This window comes from Phycodurus eques, chromosome 5 (genome assembly GCF_024500275.1).
Source record: "Phycodurus eques isolate BA_2022a chromosome 5, UOR_Pequ_1.1, whole genome shotgun sequence".
NCBI classification, from domain to species: Eukaryota; Metazoa; Chordata; class Actinopteri; order Syngnathiformes; family Syngnathidae; genus Phycodurus; species Phycodurus eques.
In genome coordinates, this window is record NC_084529.1 from 30,923,141 (window position 1) to 30,946,605 (window position 23,465).

Genomic DNA, 23,465 nt, shown 5'->3' on the forward strand with positions numbered 1-23,465 from the left:
TGGCTGGTAGTCATAAATCGAAGCAATGTAAGGAACATCTATACCTAAGTGTGTTGGTGGAGATGGCCACTATGCCTTCTGGGCATTGCTCAGAGGCAAAGCCTGAGGCATACTCCAGAGTCTCATATGACAGAGGCGTCAAATGGAAACGAGACTGATATGAGTAGCTGAGCCACGAGCGACTGGACATGGCAAGAACCTGATCAGGATAAGAGAGAGTTTGACATAGTATTCATACATACTTTGTAATAAATAGTTTTCTCTCAACATTAAAAAAACAAACATACAGCGTCCTGTCCTTGCATCTTGACTCTGAAAAGTTTGACAGGTCGTGACCCCAGGTAGCGGGTTCTGGTATCGGATAGATCACCGGTGACTGGATCCAGCACAGTCCTCAGCAGTACACCATTCTACAATAGAGAATACACACACACACACACACACACACACACTGTTCAATAACGTCTGCAATTTAAAAAGACGAAACATAGTCCTTCTGAGATTATTGCATAACCTTAAATGCAACCGTTTATATTGTTGTGTTGGTGCATTAAAATGGATTACAAAATTGGTAGCTGATAATTCCAGAGAGCTTGTATGGTGGTTGCTTCCAAGGAAATATGCATTTCTACAACTTAAATATCAAACTTCCATGAACGTTTCTATTTTCTCTGCTTTTGTGCATAAAAGCTTTTTGAAAATGGGAACCAAGCCCAGTTATCAAAGAAACTGTACTGCTTGATGGAAACCCTCCAGTCCATTCACTGAGCATTCTAGACTGCCAAGGTCTGTACCTTGTTGCTGAATTTAAAGCAGTAATAAAAACGTATTTTAATCGGCATATGCAACATTAGAAAGTGTTTGAGAGCTATCCTATGAAATTATTCCAATAAATAAACAGAAGCAGGTTTATTCATTGTTTTAATGAGGCTTTACACAATCAGGATTTTTGGGGCTGATCACCGATCAGTTTATATATTAAAAAAAAAAAAAAAAAAAAAAAAAAAACGATCACCAATCACCGATCTGATCACAAGATGGAGCAATGTAGAAAGTATTCAGACCCCCTTAAAATTTTCAGCTATATTGCAGCCATTTGCTAAAATAATTTAAGTTCATTTTTTTCCTCAATGTACACACTGCACCCCATATTGACAGAAAAAAAACGTAATTGTTGAAATGTTTGCAGATTTATTAAAAAAGAAAAACTGAAATATCACACAGCCATAAGTATTCAGACCTTTTGCTCAGTATTTAGTAGAAGCACCCTTTTGAGCTAATACAGCCGTGTGTCTTTTTGGGAATGATGCAACAAGTTTTTCCCACCTGGATTTAGGGATCCTCTGCCATTCCTCCTTGCAGATCCTCTCTAGTTCTGTCAGGTTGGATGGTGAACGTTGGACAGCCATTTTCGGGTCTCTCCAGAGACGCTCAATTAGGTTTAAGACAGGGCTCTGGCTGGGCCATTCAAGAACAGTCACGGAGTTGTTCTGAAGCCACTCCTTCGTTATTTTAGCTGTGTGCTTCGGGTCATTGTCTTATTGTAAGGTGAACCTTTGGCATAGTCTGAGGTCCTGAGCGCTGTGGAGAAGGTTTTCGTCCAGGATATCCCTGTACTTGGCCGCATTCATCTTTCCTTCGATTGCAACCGGTCATCCTATCCCTGCAACTGAAAAACACCCCCACAGCCTGATGCTGCCACCACCATGCGTCACTGTTGGGACTGTATTGGACAAGTGATGAGCAGTGCCTGGTTTCCTCCACACATACCGCTTAGAATTAAGGCCAAAAAGTTCTATCTTGGTCTCATCAAACCAGATAATCTTATTTCTCACCATCTTGGAGTCCTTCAGGTGTTTCTTTTTTTTTAGCAAACTCCATGCGGGCTTTCATGTGTCTTGCACTGAGGAGAGGCTTCCGTCGGGCCACTCTGCCATAAAGGCTCGACTGGTGGAGGGCTGCACTGATGGTTGACTTTCTAGAACTTTCTCCCATCTCCCGACTTCATCTCTGGAGCTCAGCCACAGTGATCTTTGGGTTCTTCTTTACCTCTCTCACCAAGGCTCTTCTCCCCCGATTGCTCAGTTTGGCCGGACGGCCAGCTCTAGGGAGGGTTCTGGTCGTCCCAAACGTCTTCCATTTAAGGATTATGGAGGCCACTGTGCTCTTAGTAATCTTAAGTGCAGCAGAATTTTTTTGTAACCTTGGCCAGATCTGTGCCTTGCCACAATTCTGTTTCTGAGCTCTTCAGGCAGTTCATTTGACCTCATGATTCTCATTTCTTCTGACATGGCCTGTGAGCTGTAAGGTCTTATATAGACAGGTGTGTGGCTTTCCTAAATCAAGTCCAATCAGTATAATCAAACACAGCTGGACTCCAATGAAGGTGTAGGTGTGTCACAGCAAAGGGTCTGAATACTTATGGCTGTGTGATATTTCAGTTTTTCTTTTATTATAAATCTGCTAAAATTTCAACAATTTAGTTTTTTTCTGTCAACATGGGGTGTTGTGTGTACATTAATGAGGGGAGAAAAAAAATTATTTTAGCAAATGGCTGCAATATAACAAAGTCTGAATACTTTGCGTACCCACTGTATGCCAGTGAGGCATAGTGAGAGACAAATGAATGGTCTTCTATTAGATGGCAGGAGGTACATACAGTAATTAATCTATCCACTTTTTGTGACATTTTTGTTTGTTGGTGCGCCGTGATATTTGTAAATTGTAAAATATGTGCCTTCGCTCCATATTGGTCGGAAATCACTGCTTTGGTCAGATCATGTATTCTCACCAGTCAGGTCAAACCAACATTAATTACAACACAACAGAAATAATGGGTGCTAACTTACTGTCAGTAAATTACTTTATTGTAATTAAATTACTTCACACAACCGGAACCTTGAGAGCATGATTCGAAATAACGCAGGCCTGTTTACCTACAACCGTTAATGCTAGCACTTGCTTGCTAGGCTACATAACGTTTTGCTGCCTGCTTGCGAGCGGTATCGTATTAAAAGTACGTGAACATACCTCAAGCAACCATTAAACGAACGTTCTCTCCGAAGCAATGGTGACCACCAACACACGTTTTCCCCATTTTGTTCTTATAAACACACGGTGCGATCCATTATTGTTGTCGTTGCCATGGTAACGAGTGTATCCGGTCGCGTTTGAGTTGACAAGATCAAGCCCAGTGATCATAAAAAACAGGATGTGGTGGTATCGGAATACACGATTTTATTGCAGTACTCTGACATAGTGCAATCGTTAAAGACCAAATTTGTCTTGTCGTCTGATCCGGCATTACGCGTTGTCTGTCCCACACCGCTGCCGTTTTTTTTTTTTTTTTTTTTTTTTTTTTTTAAATAACTTTATTGGTGATCAGATATTTACAGTACTATGTCAAAAGACTCGCGACAAGGCTAAAAATAAACTCTTTTGCATTTGAATATACTGTACACGACGGCGACATGGCGTAAATGTCTTTTACGGAGCCGATCAATGACGTCATTGATTGGATCGGCGCATTATGACCAAGCCATCAGCATAAAATGCCAATTATAGGCCGATACCGATCAGATCGGTGTAAAGTCTCAAAAAATAATAATAACTAATAATAACTTAATATTGTTGGTGTGAAAGATGCATCATACCTGAAGCCCTATGTTAAGGTAGAGGAAGCCGATGGTTCCTTTCTCTCCAATTTCATCCTGTTTCTCAACCCCTCCCATTTCAACAATACAAAGACTTTCTGGCTGGGCTGGGAGAGCCTGCATACTCAGTGGCTGCAAGCAATCCTGAAAGATTCAAATATCAAATTGAGCAGGTGTTTTCCAAATTAGAAGGCATGTTGCTCAAGTTCAGATTTTGAGAAATCACCAAGTTATGTTATCCTTTATCATAAATACATTCAACTTTAACCTGTCAAACAATCATTTTCAATTTGATATTGTGTTTTCAATGTGACATTGTGATTGTATACTCCTCTCGTTTAAGCTACAAACTAAAAAAGACTATCAGTCCCATGTTTGCAGCTAAGGTCAATAATGTGTTGCTGCTTATGTACGTAGATGTTAACAAGAACAGTTGATTACGATTCTTTTGTTATTATATTGATGCTGCTCCATGCTTTCGCCCAAGACAGTGTTTCGCCAAATGAGGCTTCAACTGCATTTCTCGGTTGTCAGTTCTCAGTCTAAAGCCATTTTATCTCCTATATGCGGAACATCACACGACCGAATCCGGAAAACAGGATAGCTGACGTCCAGTGTATGCTACGCTAATGAGAATGACTGCTTTAATGCAGAACTTCCTAAAATGTTGTTTTAAATCTTGTTCTTGTGAGGTCAGAGACATTGATTTAAAAATATTTTTCAAAGGCCATGTATTCATTCATGTTGAGCACAGTAGGTCGAATATATCTGTTAAAAAGCCTCATAAGCCTGCATAAAGGTAATGTGATTATAAACTAAAACGAGATCTTTTATAACGTGTCACAGTGGTGGTAAGATTTACCGGCAAGATGAAAAGCCTCACAAGAGGTCTGTTATTTTAAAAATATGTATTTTTATTCATACCGAAGGGTCGAGGGATATGATTCGAACAGTGTTGTCAACCAGTCCCACAGCCAGGAACCGAGAGCGCTGTTCACCAGGAGGAACATTGGCCAAACTCATGCAGACCACATCAGCGGACATCTCCTTGCGCTCGGTATATTCATTTAGCTGGCCTGACTGGAGAGATGGAAAAAAAAAGAAAGATTTCAATAAACAAGTAGTCAACAAGAAGCAGTTGCCATGATTAGCAGAGTTTTGTTCAAATGTTACAGGTCGGATTTTTAACATTTACAGTAGCTTGCAAAAGCCCTTGAACTAAACACACAAATGTAAATGTATTTTGTGGGTCTTTCAAACTGACATGATTGTAAGTGGAAGAAAAATAGATGGGTTTCAAAAGTCTTTTGAGTTGTCTCTACCAGTTTTGGAAATCAAGACAAGACAAACAAAAAAAAAAAAAGCTACACGCCCATGTACAAATGCCATGGTTTGTGTATTATTTTTAATAATAAAAAAATGAAACAAAGAAAGCATTTCAAAACATTTTACACCATTAATACCCAATAACATGTACAACTAAATTGGGGGGAAAACATTTTAATGAGAGGTATTAAAAATAAACAATGGTTATAATGTGGTTGCACTAGTGTCCACAATTATGACAGGGGATGTGGCTGTGTTTGGAATTAATCAATCACATTCTAATTGGGGCTATCATGATTTTTTGTTTTATTTTGAAACGTTTATTTTTACAGGGACAATGCACAATTAAAAGAAATAGGATCAGAGTTTGCCAAAAGCTAATTTGCATCTGTTGTCCCTGGGCTGGTAGACCAAAACAAAACAATAGAGCACAACAATTACACAATATAAAACCATGACAGTAGATAAAATCAGTACGTATCATAATACATTACAACATAGCAGCGTGAAAAAAAAATAAAGTGAGAAATGGCCTAGCTTCTTCCTCATCGATATACATCAACAGTGATCCGGTAAAAAGAGAAATGAGGTGAGCCTCAAATCTTCTGTTGTAGCCTTCAGCAGAATGCTTGCAGTGTGGTTTATTTCCGTTTTTTTTCCCGATTGTACATTTTATCTAACGTATATTCTATTGATATCGATCACGTCTATCGCGATACAGTATTTACTTTCTACACTGGTTGGCAATGCAGTGTACCGTCAACACTGTGTACAGTGGGGATGGTGCACTGCTGACCTCAAATAAGCACGTTGTGAGTGGGTGGGCCGAATACTACGAAGCCCACCGACACGCCTTCCCATGAGGAAGCTGAGTCTGGGGACTCTGTGGTGGGTTCTTCTCTCTCTGAGGTTGAGGTCACCGAGGTGGTTAAAAACATCCGCCTGCCACCGTGGGGGACCTAGGTTCAAGACCCCGACCTGACCATCCGCCAACATTCCCCGAACTCACGGCTGTGGTGTCCTTGAGCAAGACACCGATACCCTGAACTGCTCCCCCCTACTCCAATGTGTTCAACTAACAAGTGTGTGTGTTCACTGTGATGGGTAAAATGCAGAACAAATTTTGTGTGCATGCATGCATGCATGTTCATGACAATAAAGGTGATTCTTCTTCTGAGTTCGTAAGGGCTCTGGATGTTGTGTGGCTGTCCTGGTTGACACACCTCTGCAACATCTCCGCCGAGTGTGAAGCGGCTGGGATGAAAATCAGCACCTCGACGGTCGATCGACATTCCTACCCTCACCTATGGTCGGTCACGAGCTGTGACCTAAATAAGATCACCTGTACAAGCGACCAAAATAAGTTTCCTCCACAGAGACTGGTTGAGAACCACGGTCATCTGGGAGGGCCTCAGAGTCAAGTCGCTGCTCCTCCACATCCAGAGGAGCAAGATGAGGTGGCTCGGGCATCTGGTTAGGATGCCTCCTGGAGCCTCCGTGGTGAGGTGTTCCGGGGACATCCCACCGGAAGGAGGCCCCGGGGATGACCCGGTACACGCTGGAGAGACTACGTCTCTCCGCTGGCCTGAGAACACCTCGGGATCAACCCAGAAGAGCTGGACGAAGTGGCTGGGGAGGAGGAAGTCTAGGCTTCCCTGTTTAAATTGCTGCCACCGTGACCCAACCTTGGATAAGCGGATGAAAATGGATGGATGGATGGATGGACTGGTTGGCAAGGGGGGAGAATAGAATTTGTTCTTCTCGCTAATTTTCCTCTTTTTCAACCAATCACACAAGGCCTTTTCCAGTAAAACACTAAGTTCCAAAACGGCCTGGTCCTGCTCTGCCCCGGCCTGGCTTTACCTCTGTTGCTTTTCCATTACAACAGGCACCAATCAAAAGTGGGTGGGATTGGGGCGGGATCAAGAAGGTGACACGCTCGAGATGGAAAGTGCGACCACTTTTCATCGCTCGCTGTATTTCATCATCTGCCAATATGAAAAAAAATGCCCGCACCTCCTCAGTCGACCATGAAACAAAAACTGCTTTAAGCCTGCCGCACATTGCACGACATGGTCAAATCAGACCGGACCATCGTGTAAGCGTTGCCGACACCCACGCACATTAAGCAATTTCACAAGTTGACGGCCTGAACAACAAGCTTGAAAAGGCATTTTATGCGGTGTATTGAGTATATTGTACTTGATCACATTTCTTAAACCATCAAAAGATAGATTAATAGTTAAGGAAGAAGCGGGTTGCGAAAGAGAGAGAGAGGGTGTTGGCGAGAATAAAAGAGAGTATTGATATTTGAAAGGAGACTTGCTGGCTCAAATAATTTGAATGTACCCAGCGTGTACGTACGTTTGCATAAATTTTGGTCACAAGCCTTGCTTTTTCATCCACAGGCACATGAATGTAATTAAGTATTGATGTAAAACAATAGTTTTGTTAGATGTGACATCAAGGTCATCTTAATAAAGAATGCTCTTGATATTGTTCTAAATGTGGAGATATGATTCTGCTGCTGCTCAGTAGAGGGTGGATCTAATCTAGGGGGACACAGGACCACTGGTGACCCCATAATCCAGAAAAACATTTTGGCTTTACACGAGCCGGATTTTTGGGGCTGATCAGCGAGTTTAAAAAAACCCGACAACCGATCCGATCACAAGATGAGCAATGTGTCTATTTAAAGGACTTTATTTACTGTGTATACTTGTGTAATTAATTGCTCCAAAAAATATTTACAATAAATAATGTTTCTTTGTTCATCTATTTATGCCAGTGATTCATAGTGACAGAACAAATGAATGGTCTTCTATTAGATAGCAGGAAGTACATACAGTAATTAATGTATCCACTTTTTGTGTCATTTTTGTTTGTTGGCGTGCCGTGAGATTTTTCAATTGTAAAATGTGTTCCTTGGCTCCATAAAGGCTGGAACTCACAGCTCTAGTAAGATCATGTATTCTAATCAGTCAGGTCAAACCAACATTACAACATGACAGAAATAATGGGTGTAATTTACTGTAATTAAATTACTTTATTGTAATTAAATTACTTCACACACATCGAAACTTTAGAGCACGATTCGACATCACGCCGGCATGTTTACGTATTACCGTTAGTGCTAACACGAGCTTCATAGGCTACATAACGTTATGTTGCCTGCTTGCGAGCGGTATCGTATTAAAAGTACGTGAACATACCTCAAGCAAGCCTTAAACGAATGTCGTCTCCGGAGCACCGGTGACCACAAACGCACGTTTTTCCCCATTCTGTTCTTATAAACACACGGCGCGATCCATTATTGTTGTCGTCGCCATGGTAACGAGTATATCCGGTCGCGTTGACAAGATGAAGCCCAGTGCTCGTAAAACACGGGATGCGGCGGTAACGGAATACAAGATTTTATTCCAGTAGTCTGACATAGTGCAATCGTGAAAGACCAAATTTGTCTTGTCGTCTGATCCGGCATTACGTGTTATCTGTCCCACACCGCCGACATGTATTTTTTAAAATAACTTTATTGGTGGTCAGATATTTACAGTACTACATCAAAAGACACGTGACAAGGCTAAAAATATACTAGCTTTTGGATTCGAATATACTGTACACTGTACAATTATGAGGGGAGTCGACGACTTGCTCATTTTTGCTATTCATGGTGAGTCTTGGTCCCTACCCTCCACAAATAGCCAAAATTCACTGAATATTACATATTGGAAGAATAAATATTTGCGCTTACCGGGTCCATCTCGAAGTAGACCAGCTCACCACCTGTGAGAGCGATAACCACTTGCCGCTGATTCACAGCACAACGGACAATGGTCTTCTTCCCAGGAGTCTTCCACTCATTCACACGCTTGTCCGCTCTAATATGCCGGATCCCGTCTGGGTACACCTACATAGAGAGACAAAGACCAGAAAAAAATTTCATTGTGCTTGCACAGTTCAGAGACCATTTTAAAGGAAAATATTACACACCTGAACTAGGGCATCTTCACCCAGCAGCGAGCAGGAGAGGGTGGGCGTTGTTCCCAGGAATCCAGAATCAGTCACCTCCTCTACAGTCTCCCCAATGGACAGAACCAGCGTAGCGTTGACGAAAGACACGATGATGTAGGCATCAAATTCATCTAAAAATCAAAAGAAGCATTGACTTTTAAAAAAAGATGGCTACTGAAGATAATAATTAAAAAAAGCATTCTTTTTGTGTGATTACAAAACGCAAATACTGAAGAAACATGCTAAATGTAAAGAGATGCTGCTAACCAATAGAAATTAAACTGTTGAACAAACACACTGCTGCATCAGTTAACTTCAACTAATGAATACTCTTGTGTGTATATTTTCATCTGTGCAAAATGATAACGTAAACGATCAGTTCCAAAAAAGTTTATGATACAAGGATCCCGTTTGAAGTGTGTCCCGTCCGTGTCTGACACGCACAGAAATTAGCAGGGACGCATGAAGAATATTCATTCAGCGTACGTAGACTCATGGTTTAAGACCCACCCTCCGTATATGTGTGTGTGTTGGTGAAGAGCTTCCACACACACACACACACACACAGTATCAAAAGTATAAAACCGTGGTGCTAGCCAATCAGAGGCAGAGTGGGACGGTTTATACAATGGGACACAGGAGTTTTTTCTGGGCTCGATAAATTGTTACATTTTACACAATATTTGATGCTTGATATACAGTGGGTACAAAGTTTTCAGACCCCCTTAAATTTTTCACTTTGTTATATTGCAGCCATTTGTTAAAATCATTTAAGTTAAATTGTTTTCCTCATTAATGTACACGCACATATTGACAGAAAAAAAACAATTGCTGAAATGTTTGCAGATTAAAAAAAGAAAACTGAAATATGACACAGCCATAAGTATTCAGACCCTTTGCTGTGACACTCATTTAACTCGGATGATGTCCATTTCTTCTGATAATCGTTGATGGAAAAAAAAAAAAACTCCACTGTGACACAGTAAAACTGTTTCGCCATAAAAGGGAAACAGATCCTCCATTTTGCTTGACAGGACAGCTGAACAGGACAAAAAATTAAAAAAGTAAAAAAAAAAAAAAAATTTTTTAAACGTTTGGTAGGTTGATTGAGGACTCAAAATTGTCCGTGGGTGTAAATTTGAGTGTGAATGGTTCTTTGTCTATGTGTGCCCTGGATTGCCTTTTGCTGAATTCAAACAATTCTGCAAGAAGGAGTAGGCCCAAAAAATCTCCACAGAGATGGAAGACTAATTGCCAGTCATAGAAAAACACTTGGCCCAACCAGTTATTAGGTTTAGGGGGCCATTACATTTTCCACACGGCCAGGTGACTATGAATGGTTTTTTTTTTTATATAATAAAAGAAATCATAATTTAAAAACAGCATTTTAAGTTCACTTGGGTTATATTTGTCTTATATTTACATTTGTTTGATGATCTTAAACATTAAAGTGGGTAAACTATGCAAAAATAAGAATTTTAGAAGGGGGCCATACTTTTTACGACACTACGATAAATATCATGTTAGTACAATACTATTTCACATTTATATATTACATTAATAAAAATGCATTCTATTATGCGACCAGTTTGATATAAAATACAGTTACATACAATATACATAAGAGGAGGACCAAACTCCTGCTTTCTATCAGTTTGGGGGACCCTCGGGCTGGAAATTGTTGAAGGCCCTTGATATAAACCATAAAAAAAAGTATTGGTTATCAGTATCGGTAAATTAAAAAAAGAAAACATTTTGTGCATCCATATTTTGATGTTTTATTCGCATTGATTTCATCCTCATCTGCAAGTTCATTTCAACTTTAGGGCGTTAACTCTGCGCTGCTCCTGCCTCTTCATTTTCCCCTCAATTCTTCAGCAGCATCCCAGTTATCAAAGGTTTTGTAACCACCAAATAAATGATTAAATCACTCGTTTTAAGTTGGCAATTATCTGACCTCAGAGTACTTCAACGTTTACATATTAGAAAATCTGATTGTGTCAGGTTGCTATGTATGCTCGTATAATCTAAAAGCTAAAGGTGCTGGGCATTAATTTGGAACAATGTAATGATGTTTTGACAGGAACTACTTGAGACTTATTTTTTTATTTTATTTTTTTAATTTATTTTTTAATTTATTTTATTTAATTTTTTTTAAATAGAGCTGCTGAAACAGTCTTGGAAACATGATTATTATTCCATACCACAGTTTCCATTTTCCATCCTTTTCCAGACCTGGACATTTAGGAAATTAAATTCCATATTTTTTCATACTTTCCATACTTCTGTGAGTATTGATGTATAATTATTGCTCTACTGCTGGTAAACTGCTTATACATAGACTACTTGTTGCTAAATACAATGCTACTGGCTATTCTTGCAACTGTTCACATTAACATATCTGTAATGTCTATCATTCAACATTCAGTCGACTCAGATTGCTGCTCTCGTTCTGCTCCTCATATTTTAGTTAGGTCAACAGCGTAAACTAGGTTACCATATAAATGGTGGCCACTGCATTCCAAGCTCTGGGGGATCCCATATGACAATATTTGTGTCCAGATTAAGTTGGGGGGGCAAAAGGACAAGACATTCCTCCCAAACAACGATAGTATGGCATTTGTTACTGAAACTCGACCCTTAACAGTAAAATTAAATTGATTCCTTACTGAAATGTTTGCTACACACCTTTGTGTGCCGGGTAACAACAAACACCCTCCTCCTAATTTTGTTTCCACTGTGAGCAGTCTTAAAGAAAATAACGGAAGCTAATTTCACTATGATAGAGAATCGATCTGGTACAAAGTGGCACACGACAATATTTATTTGAGCCACCCACAGTTTAATGGAACTTAAATGACCAGGTTGTATTTACAAATTTTTCCATCAGTTGAAGCGCTCAAGTTTTTCTGTCCCTTAATTTTCCCACTGGTCTAAAACTAATTTTGCTATCATTTGTAAGATGCGAAATTCGTCAAGAACCTGGTGCACGTAGTCCATTGCCAGCAGTTGCAAATACATAAGAGTAATCGTGTTTTAATGTTTTTATTTGTATTCTTGTGTGCTGCTGCTCTGCACTTTGTTACCATAAAATCATAATTTTCACAGTGCTAAAATAAGGCCTATTCACATTCACTCAGGCAATGAAGAAACACTGAAAAAAAGAAAAGAAAGCCATGTTACTTTACAGACACACCACAAAACCGTGAGCCCATCCACCAGTCTCGCTAGGGAACATCGTGTCAACATTGCAGATGTGGAGTAGTTGGAAATTAAAGAATAATGTTCTTACCGTCGATATGTCTGCGTACTGTCCACACAGCATTGGGGTTACCAGGAAGCTCAGACACAGCCATCTCAGACACCTGTCGGAAAGAAGGGGTAGGTAAAATTATTGATTAAAAAATGCATTGCAATTCTTCCCCCAACAATGAAGAATCCATTCACCTCCTGGGCAGTGGGGGGTGCTTCGCATGTGATTGGCATTGTGTGGACGGAAGCTGCATTCGACCAAGCAACAACAAACTGCCGATTAAAGCAAGCTGCAGCAGTTGCATTGTGAAGCAAGTGACCTACTTTTAAATCTGATGTTTGGGCTCATTTTGGATTCCTCTGTAGGAAATGGACAAAAGACACGAACTGTGATACGCAATACCAACATGAAAACATGTCTTAAGTCACAACAGTGAAGTTGGCTCCATCATCGTGCCCCTGTCAATTCAACTTTCTGATCCATCTTAAAAGAATGGAAGTTCTCATCCGAAAGCTGTATTTCTAGTTAAGACAAAACTTGGAGTCTTAAGTTGGCAGAAAGAGAGGCACTTACATGTGATGGTTGGACTTCCAGAGCAACTAACCAATACAGTGGGTACGGAAAGTATTCAGACCCCCTTAAATCTTTTACTCTTTGTTATTATGCAGCCATTTGCTAAAATCATTGTTAATTTTTTTCCTAATGCACACACAGCACCCCATATTGTAAGAAAAAAAAAAACAGATTTATCATCAAAGAAAAACAAATCTCACACAGCCATAAGTATTCAGACTCTTTGTTGTGAAACTCATATTTAACTCTGATGCTGTCCATTTCTTCTGATCATCCTTGATCCTCCCTAATCCTTAAATGGAAGACGTTTGGGACGACCAGAACCCTTCCAAGAGCTGGCCGTCTGGCCAAACTGAGCAATCGAGGGAGAAGAGCCTTGGTGAGAGAGGTAAAGAAGAGCCCAAAGATCACTGTGGCTGAGCTCCAGAGATGCAGTCAGGAGATGGGAGAAAGTTCTAGAAGGTCAACCATCACGGCAGCCCTCCACCAGTCGGTGCTTTATGGTAGAGTGACCAGACGGAAGCCACTCCTCAATGCAAGAGACATGAAAGCCCGCATGGAGTTTGCTAAAAAACACCTGAAGGACTCCAACATACCCTCAGGTATGTTCTGGGAGGACTCAATATGCATCATAAAAACCAAATGTTTAGCTAAATTATGGTTGAAAACTTGCTGGAAGTTACATCCATGTATTACATAACATATAAACAATGCAAATATGAATTTTCACTGACCCCATAACATCTTTGTCATCTGACCTTTAAGCCAGTACATGTCCAGGCCCGTCTGAAGTTTGATAGAGCGCATTTGGATGATCCAGAAGAGGATTGGGAGAATGTCATATGATCAGATGAAACCAAAATAGAACTTTTTGGTAAAAACTTAAATTGTCGTGTTTGGAGGAGAAAGAATGTGGAGTTGCATCCAAAGAACACCATACCTACTGTGACGCATGGGGGTGCATCATGCTTTGGGGCTGTTTTTCTGCAAAGGAACCAGAATGACTGATTCTCACAAAGAAACGAATGAATGGGGCCATGTATCGTGAGATTTTGAGTAAAAGCCTCTTTCCATCAGCAAGGGCATTGAAGATGAAATGTGGCTCGGTCTTTCAGCATGACAATGATCCAAAAACACACCGACTGGGCAACGAAGGAGTGGCTTTGTAAGAAGCATTTAAAGGGCCTGGAGTGGCCTAGCCAGTCTCTATAGCTCAACCTCATAGAATTTTTTTGGAGGGAGTTGAAAGTCTGTGTTGCCCAGCGACAGCCCCAAAACATAACTGCTCTAGGAGATCTGCATGGAGGAATGGGCCAAAATACCTGCAACAGCGTGTGAAAACCTTGTTAAGACTTACAGAAAAAGTTCGACGTCTGTCATTGCCAACAAGGGGTATATAAAGTATTGAGATGAACTTTTGTTATTGATCAAATACTTATTTTCCACCATAATTTGCTTATAAATTCTTCAAATCAATGTCTCTTTCAGATTTTTTTTCTCATTTTCTCTCTCATAGGTGAGGTACAGTATACCAATGATGAAGATTACAGGCCTCTCTCATCGTTTTAAGTGGGAAAACTTGCACAATTGGTGGCTGACTAAATACTTTTTTGCCCCACTGTATATGTATCGGATCGGTATCAGCAGATAATTGAAATCAAAGACTCGGGTACAAAAAAAATAAAAAATAAAAGTGATTGGGACATCCCTCCTCGATACTGAAATAAAATTGTTTTTTAAAAAAATTAAAAACTTTACAACTACTACTTTACTAATACTACAGTTTATTAGGTATTCATTCAGTCACCATTCATATTAACATCAGTGCTAGTAAAATAGAAAAGCTTTTTAAAATATTGAACCAACAATATTAAAGTGTATGATCCACAGTTACTTACCATTTATAGATAAAAATAAATGTGCTGCAGTGAAAACCATGTTTGGATCAGTTTGAAGTCTTAATCTTTTGTTATATGAGGAGATGTGATAAAGAAAAAATATTAAAAGATAATTGACGTGTGTTTACCTCCAGTCCGTGTCTAAGAACCCTTAATGTAGATTTGGGTCCTCGTCCACAGGCTACATAAAGTTGTGGTGTGTCTTCATTGGCCAAATCAGCAATCTATCAAAAAAAAAAAAAAAAGAAAAAGAAGAAGAAATAAGTAAGGAAATAGAGGCAAACCTTGATTTACAAATTTAATCCATTGTGTGAGTAGCCATGTGACAAGTGGCCACCATCTTGGTTAGAAAAAAAAAAAAAAACATGGGATGAGAACTTCAAACACCTAAAAACCAAACAAATTGATTTAAAAAAAAATTATTGACGACTAAAGTACATGATGTATTCTACTGCTCAAACTGCTCTTCTGACGAATAATGCTAAATTTGAGCTGTTAAGTAGAGTTTTAGGGCAAGTAGTGACACAGAAATGTCAGTAATTCTTAGGGGTCAGCAGCCGTATGAGCTTATCAGGGAAGGGGTTCCCCGAGTAGCAGACAAAACGAAAAGATGGATTGTCGCTGTGAAAATCTGTACGATGTTGCCAAAGAAGATGTAAAATGTGGCTTACTCACCCAGAGAAGAAAAAAATTCACTTTTTTTTTTTTTAAACCTGTGATATATTTTGCAATGTGAAATAATACAGGATCAGTGTTCTTTGCGAACTAGTTCAAAGTTCAGTTCATTGTTCCAAAAATCAACTACTGCAGTTCTTAATTAAAAATTTTGTAGTTAGATAGTAGATTTCCCCATTCCAAACTGCACAGCAAGATCACAAACACTACTCTCGAGTTTAGCTATTTCCTTTTTTCCCCAACAGTAATACATTTTGGCCTACTAACAACACTATCGCTATCGATTTTCACTCTCTTTGATGCCGTACTGAGGGCTATTTCAAAGCAAAAAATAAATATACCTGTAATATGTGATGCACGGAGCCAATGATGTTTATGATGCATGAGAAAAAGCACAAACGAGCCTTCCGCGGCCATGCAAGACTGCGTGCGAACTGAAAATTGTATGTGCAGGAAATGTTTTATTTGACTTCTTTTCTATATAACCTGTGAATTATTTTTGGTAAGGCTAATACTGCTACCTACTAAAATGGTGCCTTTCAGTTTTTCATTTTTAATACATCTGCAAACATTTCAACAATTCAATTTTTTTCTGTCAATATGGGGTGCTGTGTGTACATTGAGGGAAAAAAATGAAAAATTATTTTAGCAAATAGTTGCAATGTAACAAAGTGAAAAATTTAAGGGGGTCTGAATACTTTCCGCATCCACTGTAGGTAGAAGGGTTTTCTAGAATTCTGAGGTCAACTTTGCGGGTGCGTATTACACACGGGTGTACATTATACACGAGAAATTACGGTATGTGACGTCAGCCGCGCAGGGTGTTAAACCAGGAACTGATTAGTTGCATTTCCATTCATTTTAATGGGGTAATGTGGTTTGAGATACGAGTGCTTTTAGATACGAGAGCATGGTCACAGAACAAATTTAGCGCTTATCTCAAGGCAAAACTGTACTGCTAGTGTTAGCCATACCAAAAACGGAAGACACCTAATTTAAAATGAACACCCACCTGACAGAACATGATGGGTGACAGGTTCTCCTGTTCATCAACCAGCACCAGATTTTTGAGGGGGCGGGGCTGGAAGAAGAACGTGTCCCCTTCTTCCAGAGGCATTGCAGAGGAGAACTCGGGCTCTTCGTCGTCGTCGCCCAAGTGAGCAATCTGGTAAAGGTAACTAGAAGGTGAAGTACAACATTAATCATCACGGTGAGGAGGAAAAACAAAAATGCACAAAATAAACATGGCTCACAGCTACGAGGGTGTGATGAGTGTATTGTATTAAAAATAATAGCGACATCCTTTCAAATAAACTTCAAATGAGCTAAAGACACCTACTGATTTCCAAATTCTGAAGCCACAAACAGGAAGCCAGTCTTCAAGACGCACATGGCTGTTGCCACAGGGATTGTGTCAAAATACTTCAGTCTGATTTCTGTGACCTAAACAATGAACATTCAGGATATATCACAACATATTTTTCTGTTACATAATTTCAACCACATAAATTGTAAATAGGTATGTCCCGTAGGGGTGTCCCGATCCAAGTTTTTCCACTTCTGATCAGAGATCGATATTGCAGCCTTGAATTTTAGCAGATACCGATACCAGCAACAATCATCCATACTTCAGTTATTTTGCAGTATGAAATGTTAGAAAACGCTTGATGAAGTTATATTATGCAAACGGATAATAATCAGCAACAGCAGGTATGCGAAAAACTGAGCCATTTATTATTAACCAATGGGTTACATAAACAGGGCTCGAGACTGCGACCAAGTTGGTCGCATATGCAACCTTTTTGTCAGCTAGTGAGAGTAAAAATTCCGTCGCATTTGCGCGAGTGCATGCTTTAACTGTTGGATTTTTTCCGCTGCAATCTCCTCCTCGTGTGTGCCAGACACAGATCGAGAGAACGAGAGCGAGCGCTGTGACGCCGTGTCAATCATTACGAGTTCCATTGGAGCTAAAAGCGACCCGCTGCAATATGATTAGCTGCCTGCTGCAACACAATTGACTGCTTCTTCCAGATAAGAGACGCAATAAGAAAAAGCACCGTCGCGTACATGCGCACCAAGAATGCGTGCCACAGACAGGATGGTACGCGCTTGTGCCTGACCAGTGGTCACCACGTACCTATATTGACGCAGGGCCGCTACTTATTCATTTTTGAAATGACAATTGTGAGCCTTCAACTCATCTGGACTACCAGTGAGCAAGCCATCTAGCCCACACCTACCTTGTAAAGTCCTACAACTTTACTTTTTACACACAGCTGTAACGCTAACTGCAAAGATTGCCACCTTAATTTATACTCATTATTACAAACACAGTCATGTGCAAAGGTTTTAATACCTTCATAATTAGGGTAGCAAAGCTAACAAATCTATGTCTGTCTAAACCCTTTTTATAGAAAAGACATGAAAGATACTGTATGTGCAAAGTTAAAAAGCCCAGAATCCTTCCTTGTATAGGAAAACAAATGATCATTAAAATAAAGTGCAATAATTGCAGTAGTAATCATTAATCCATGCTCTGTTTGGGACTATGATTTTAAATGGGTAAATTGGTTTGTTTTGCTAGTGAATTTGCAAAATAGTGTCAATCATAAACGCTACTTGGAGATACACTTGTACAATCACTTTTAAATCTATGTCAATCATATGGTCGTGGTAATGCTCAAAACTAAGTGGTTTTCCCAGGGAAAGAGGGTTAGGAGCCCTCACTATAAAAACTGGCCCCGCTGAGTCGAACAAATTATCAAATAAAAATAAAGCCTTTGTTTTTTTGTTTTGTTAAAATGAATTGACCTGGTTTGTCTGGTACTGCTTATTACGGACAAACAACCTGTTCACGGTAACATATTTTGTAAATAGATCTCGAGTCACTGTCAATCAAAAATACGGTCATGTTATACCTCCTCAAAAAATGGTCGATCAACGTTTTCAGTTGGTCGCACCGGTGCGACCAATAGAAAAAACAGTCACTCTTCTTGCTACTATGTTAATAGAAGTACTGGAAGGGAGCATTGAATGGACTGCTTGTATAAGAGTGGTAAAGTCGTAGATTTCAGAGCTCAAAGATCAGATCGGGACACCCCTAATTGTATATTCGGATTTTGGTAGAGTGGCATCATTTGATTTGTTCTAATGCAATTTTGTTACCATGGCGTTTACACAAAAACAGTTTGTATCATTATGAGGCCTTCTATTTACTGCATATCACACAAGGAATCCATGCACTTTGCTCACCATTTCTTCATCAGTTTCCAAAGTAACCTTAAAGATGTCTCCTTGCTCGGTCTGAGCTAGGAAGAAGAACATGGACTTGGTCTTGTGAGTTGCTGAGCAAACAAATATCATACCACGTTCTGGGTCGTCCAGGTCATTCTAGCAAAAAGAAAAAGAAAGATTACTCATATGCATGTTTATTTTTTTTGGGGGGGGGGGGGGGGGGGGGGGGGACTGGGTAGACCGTGCATAAACCCTGCAATCGGTATTATTAAGCCGGGTACACACAAAGACAATTGGAGTGTTTTTGTCTTGATTCTGCCCTTTCCCAACCAAGCACATCTAACGCCAAACAATCTTATGTCTTATAAGATTATCCGATAAGATTGTCCTTAGGTCTGAGGTTTAAGAGTGGATTCATCCGGATTTTAGGGTCCGAAACAGGTCAGGGCTGACAATCTTAAATAATGAACGCCTTCAATATTTACCAAAACTCTTCATGTGTGTGGCGGAAGCCGTCGTCTCCCGAGTCATGACACAGAGAATAGTGATGCTGAACAGAATGCAGCCAATCAAAGAAGCACCCAAGATGGACGAACACGATAACAACCGTAAATAAAAACAAGTGTCTTAACCAGTGTCATTTTACGTGAAAAAAAAGTGGCTCCCCAGATGGCAAGAAGTATTTTCCAAAGCACCACATCCACCTCCATTCACTTCGGCACCACTCGGCCACCTATGCCTTTGCCCTACTTCGCATCTCAATGTATTCTCCTCTCCTCGTTCCTCTCAGTGTCCCACTTCTTATCTTACCTCTTTCCTTGTATGATAGCCTGTACTTTGAGGTTCCACTACCAAGTATTCTCTTCCCATCTACACCGTGGTAAAATAATTTAAACCCTGCCCCTAAACTTCTAGCCTTACTGCCTTTCCACCAGCTCTCCTGTACACACAATATATCAACCTTTCTCCTAATCATCCTGTCAATCAACTCTCGAGATTACCCTGTCATAGTCCCAACATTCAAAGTCCCCACATTCAGTTCTAGGCTCTGTGCTTTCCTCTTCTCTTTCTGCCTGAGAACCCTCTTTCCACCTCTCAGTCTTTGACCCACAGTAGCTGAATTTCCACAGGCGCCCTGCGCAGACGTTGCTAACCCGGGCCACTGCCGATATGGTATGGAATTCTTTTGATGAACGCTCATATTTGTTTGGCAAAGTTTTAAACCGGATACTCTTCCTGACGCAACCCTCTGCATTTATCCAGGCTTGAGACTGGTCTACAGTTTGCACTGGCTTGTGCCCCCCGATAGGCCTGCTTTTGAATTACCTTTAAATAGCATTTAATATTTGGTTGCATTACCCTTACTTGAATTAACTGCATTAAGCCTGCAACCAATTGACTTCACCAGACTTCGCCACATCATACTGTATTTCAATACCTTTGACTCAGTTCACATGATAAATTTGTTAAAACAACATGAAATTTCATCCATCTACAGTGGATAGATAGATGGATGGATGATATGACTCACCCTGCGACGTGGGATAGGACAGCGAATGTCAGGCTGGTCTCCAAAATTCTTATATGTGATGTAGTTTTCAGAGCAGATCAGAACTCCGCTTGGCCCATCAGAACCACCAGGAACTAGATATGCAAGAGAACTTTAAGAATGAGAAACAATGGTACCTTGACAGTTTAATTCAGTCCAAGACCAGACTCCTAAAATAAATTACTTGTAAATTGGACCCTCGCATACTCGCGGTTCGGCACCCGCAGATTCACCTATTCGTGGATTTTTTTCAAAAAAAAAATTATTTTCAATTCCCCCCCCCCCCCCCCCCCCCCATTGGGGGGAACCAACCCCGAAAACCCTTATTGGTGGTTTATCCCCGCTTATGTAAAAAGAAACAAATAAAGGCTTATATTTTCACAAATATTTGTTTTTATTTATCAACAACCATTTTTTGCCGTAATAACTATTTAAAAATCTGAACAGCAATGAACAAAAGTACACTGCCAACTGCAAAAATCTGTGTCTGGTTGACTTATAACAATTTTAAATGAAGAGGGATGCAAGTGTAAATCTTTTAGCCAGACTTGCTTTTGGCAAACTTGATGTTTTAAAACCGGTATACCTTTAAAACGATAACTGGCGCATGCCTACTCGGAAGTCAAGGTATTTTGCCTTCTCAATTTATTGAATCTACTAATCCAAATATATATAAAAACAGTCAAGGAAAATATATATTTTTTTTTAAATGTTGCTTTACACTCAATGAACTTGTTAACATCTGCCTACCAGTGATGAGAAAGTTTCCATGTTCTTCTAAAGCCTCGCTGTACTTGCGGACCACGTGGTTCAAGCCAAGGTCCAGCTCATAGAAAGTGAGCGTCTGTTGCGTGTTGGCAGCAGCTTCTCCGGTAGCGTCATTGTCAGCTTCCTGAACAGTGGAAGACAATAAAAAAAATTAAACATAAATAAATAAAAAGACAGAGAAAAAAATCAATGTACAACAACCCAGCATTTGTTTAGTCCAGTCAGATATCGTGAATGTTTCTTCAGTTAAGGTCAGAGAAGAGACATGACAAACTCATCACATGCTGTTTATGATAAAACAAGTAACAAGTGTCATTATTCCATTTATGTGACAGTACCTCATAGTCCATTTCAAGACAAGCGAACATGGGATTTTCAAAGCCGACGTCCACACCCACTACATGGTAGACCAGTGTGTTTGCTTTGTGGGCCTCCAGTGGGGATGAGATGGTCAGTCGTGCTGCTGCATCTCTGTTCAGAATATAAACCAACTTCTGTTTCTCTATTGCTCCTAAACAAGGAAAGGACAAAGACGGCTCATGTTAATGTCACCATAGTGTGGTTTGAGGCAGGATGCAATAACTCACAGGTTGACAAAACTTACACACATTATTCAATGTGCAAACACCTTCTAAAGCTTTACTGAACACACCTATCATGACAGCTCTGCCTTTGGGGTCCACAGCCAAAAACTGTCCTGGGACAATACGACGACAACCACTCTTCCCAAATGTCTCCTGGTGGATTTTCTCAAACATGTTTTTGGACGGATGGTACTCCAAGATGACGATACGACCACTGTCACTTCCAACAACAATGTAATCTACAAAACACAAACATGGGTCATATTAAATCCAGCAGTGAGGTCTGGTTATGGACGCAAAGTTCAAAAGCCAGCATCCGTGATGGTATGGGGGTGTGCTAGTGCCAATGGCATGGGTAACTTACACATCTGTGTAGGCACCATTAATGCTGAATGGTACATACAGGTTTTGGAGAAACATATGCTGCCATTTAAGCAACGTCTTTTTCATGGACGCCCCTGCTTATTTCAGAAAGACAATGCCAAACCACATTCTGCACGTTACAACGGCGTGGCTTCGTAGTAAAAGAGTGCGGGTACGAGACGGTCTCCCATTGAAAATGTGTGCTGCATTATGAAGACTAAAATACGACAACGAAGACCCCGGACTGTTGAACAGCTGAAGCTCTACATCAAGCAAGAATGGGAAAGAATTCCACCTACAAAGCTTCAACAATTAGGGTCCTCAGTTCCCAAACGTTTATTGAATGTTGTTAAAACAAAAGGTGATTTAAGACAGTGGTAAACATGACCCTGTCCCAGCTTTTTTGGAACACGTTTTAGTCATAAAATTCGACGTTAATGATTTTTGCTGAAAACAATCAAGTTTGTCAGTGTGAACATTAAATATCTTGTCTGTGTAGTATATTCAATTAAATATAGGTCGAATATGATTTGCAAATCATTGTATTCTGTTTTTATTTATGTTTAACACAACGACCCAACTTTATTGGAATTAGGGTTGGACACACAGCACCCCATATTGACAGAAAAAAAAAGCAGACTTTTGGCAGATTTATTAAAAAATAAAAACTGAAATATCACACAGCCATAAGTATTCAGACCCTTTGCTCAGTATTTAGTGGACGCACCCTTTTGAGCTAATACAGCCATGAGTCTTTTGGGGAATAATGAAACTAATTTTTCACACCTGGATTTGGGGATCCTCTGCCATTCCTCCTTGCAGATCCTCTTCAGTTCTGTCAGGTTGGTTGGTGAACGTTGGTGGACAGCCATTTTCAGGTCTCTCCAGAGATGCACAATTGGGTTTAAGTCAGGGCTCTGCCCGGGCCATTCAGGAACAGTTACTGAGTTGTTCAGAAGCCACTCTGTTATTTTAGCTGTGTGGTTAGGGTCATTGTCCTGTTGGAAAGTGAACCTTCGGCCCAGTCTGAGGTCCTGAGCACTCTGTGAGCACTCTGGAGAAGTCTTTTGTCCAGGATATCCCTGTATTTGGTCGCATTCATCTTTCCTTCGATTGCAACCGGTCATCCTATCCCTGCAACTGAAAAACACCCCCACAGCATGCATCACTGTTGGGACTGTATTGGACAGGTGATGAGCAGTGCCTTGTTTTCTCCACACATACCGCTTAGAATTGACGACTTCTCATCAGACCATAGAATCTTATTTCTCACCATCTTGGAGTCTTTCAGGTGTTTTTTTTCCCCAAGCAAACTCCGTACGAGCTTTCATGTGTCTTGGACTGAGGAGAGGCTTCCGTCGGACCACTGCCATAAAGCCCCGACTGGTGGAGGGCTGCAGTGATGGTTGAATTTCTAGAACTTTCTCCCATCTCCCGACTGCATCTCTGGAGCTCAGCCACAGTGATCTTTGGGTTCTTCTTTACCTCTCTCACCAAGGCTCTTTCCCCCCCTCCGATTGCTCAGCTTGGCCAGACAGCCAGCTGTAGGAAGGGTTCTGGTCGTCCGAAACGTCTTCC

At 40.4% G+C, this 23,465-nt stretch overlaps 1 protein-coding gene across 1 annotated transcript in view; it reads right to left on the reverse strand.

Annotated features, from left to right (window-relative positions):
* sf3b3 (splicing factor 3b, subunit 3) overlaps window positions 1-23,465 on the reverse strand; it is a 46,610-nt gene that overhangs the window by 19,139 nt on the left and 4,006 nt on the right. Inside the window, exons 4-18 of the mRNA XM_061676252.1 lie at window positions 21,593-21,763; window positions 21,279-21,451; window positions 20,923-21,064; window positions 20,155-20,267; window positions 18,642-18,779; window positions 16,729-16,832; window positions 16,402-16,567; window positions 14,843-14,938; window positions 12,283-12,355; window positions 8,970-9,121; window positions 8,731-8,886; window positions 4,578-4,733; window positions 3,654-3,797; window positions 288-410; window positions 45-199 (exon numbers count right to left, since the gene is read on the reverse strand). Coding sequence (XP_061532236.1) covers window positions 45-199; window positions 288-410; window positions 3,654-3,797; window positions 4,578-4,733; window positions 8,731-8,886; window positions 8,970-9,121; window positions 12,283-12,355; window positions 14,843-14,938; window positions 16,402-16,567; window positions 16,729-16,832; window positions 18,642-18,779; window positions 20,155-20,267; window positions 20,923-21,064; window positions 21,279-21,451; window positions 21,593-21,763 — 2,062 coding nt within the window. The remainder of the gene's footprint in view (window positions 1-44; window positions 200-287; window positions 411-3,653; window positions 3,798-4,577; window positions 4,734-8,730; window positions 8,887-8,969; window positions 9,122-12,282; window positions 12,356-14,842; window positions 14,939-16,401; window positions 16,568-16,728; window positions 16,833-18,641; window positions 18,780-20,154; window positions 20,268-20,922; window positions 21,065-21,278; window positions 21,452-21,592; window positions 21,764-23,465) is intronic.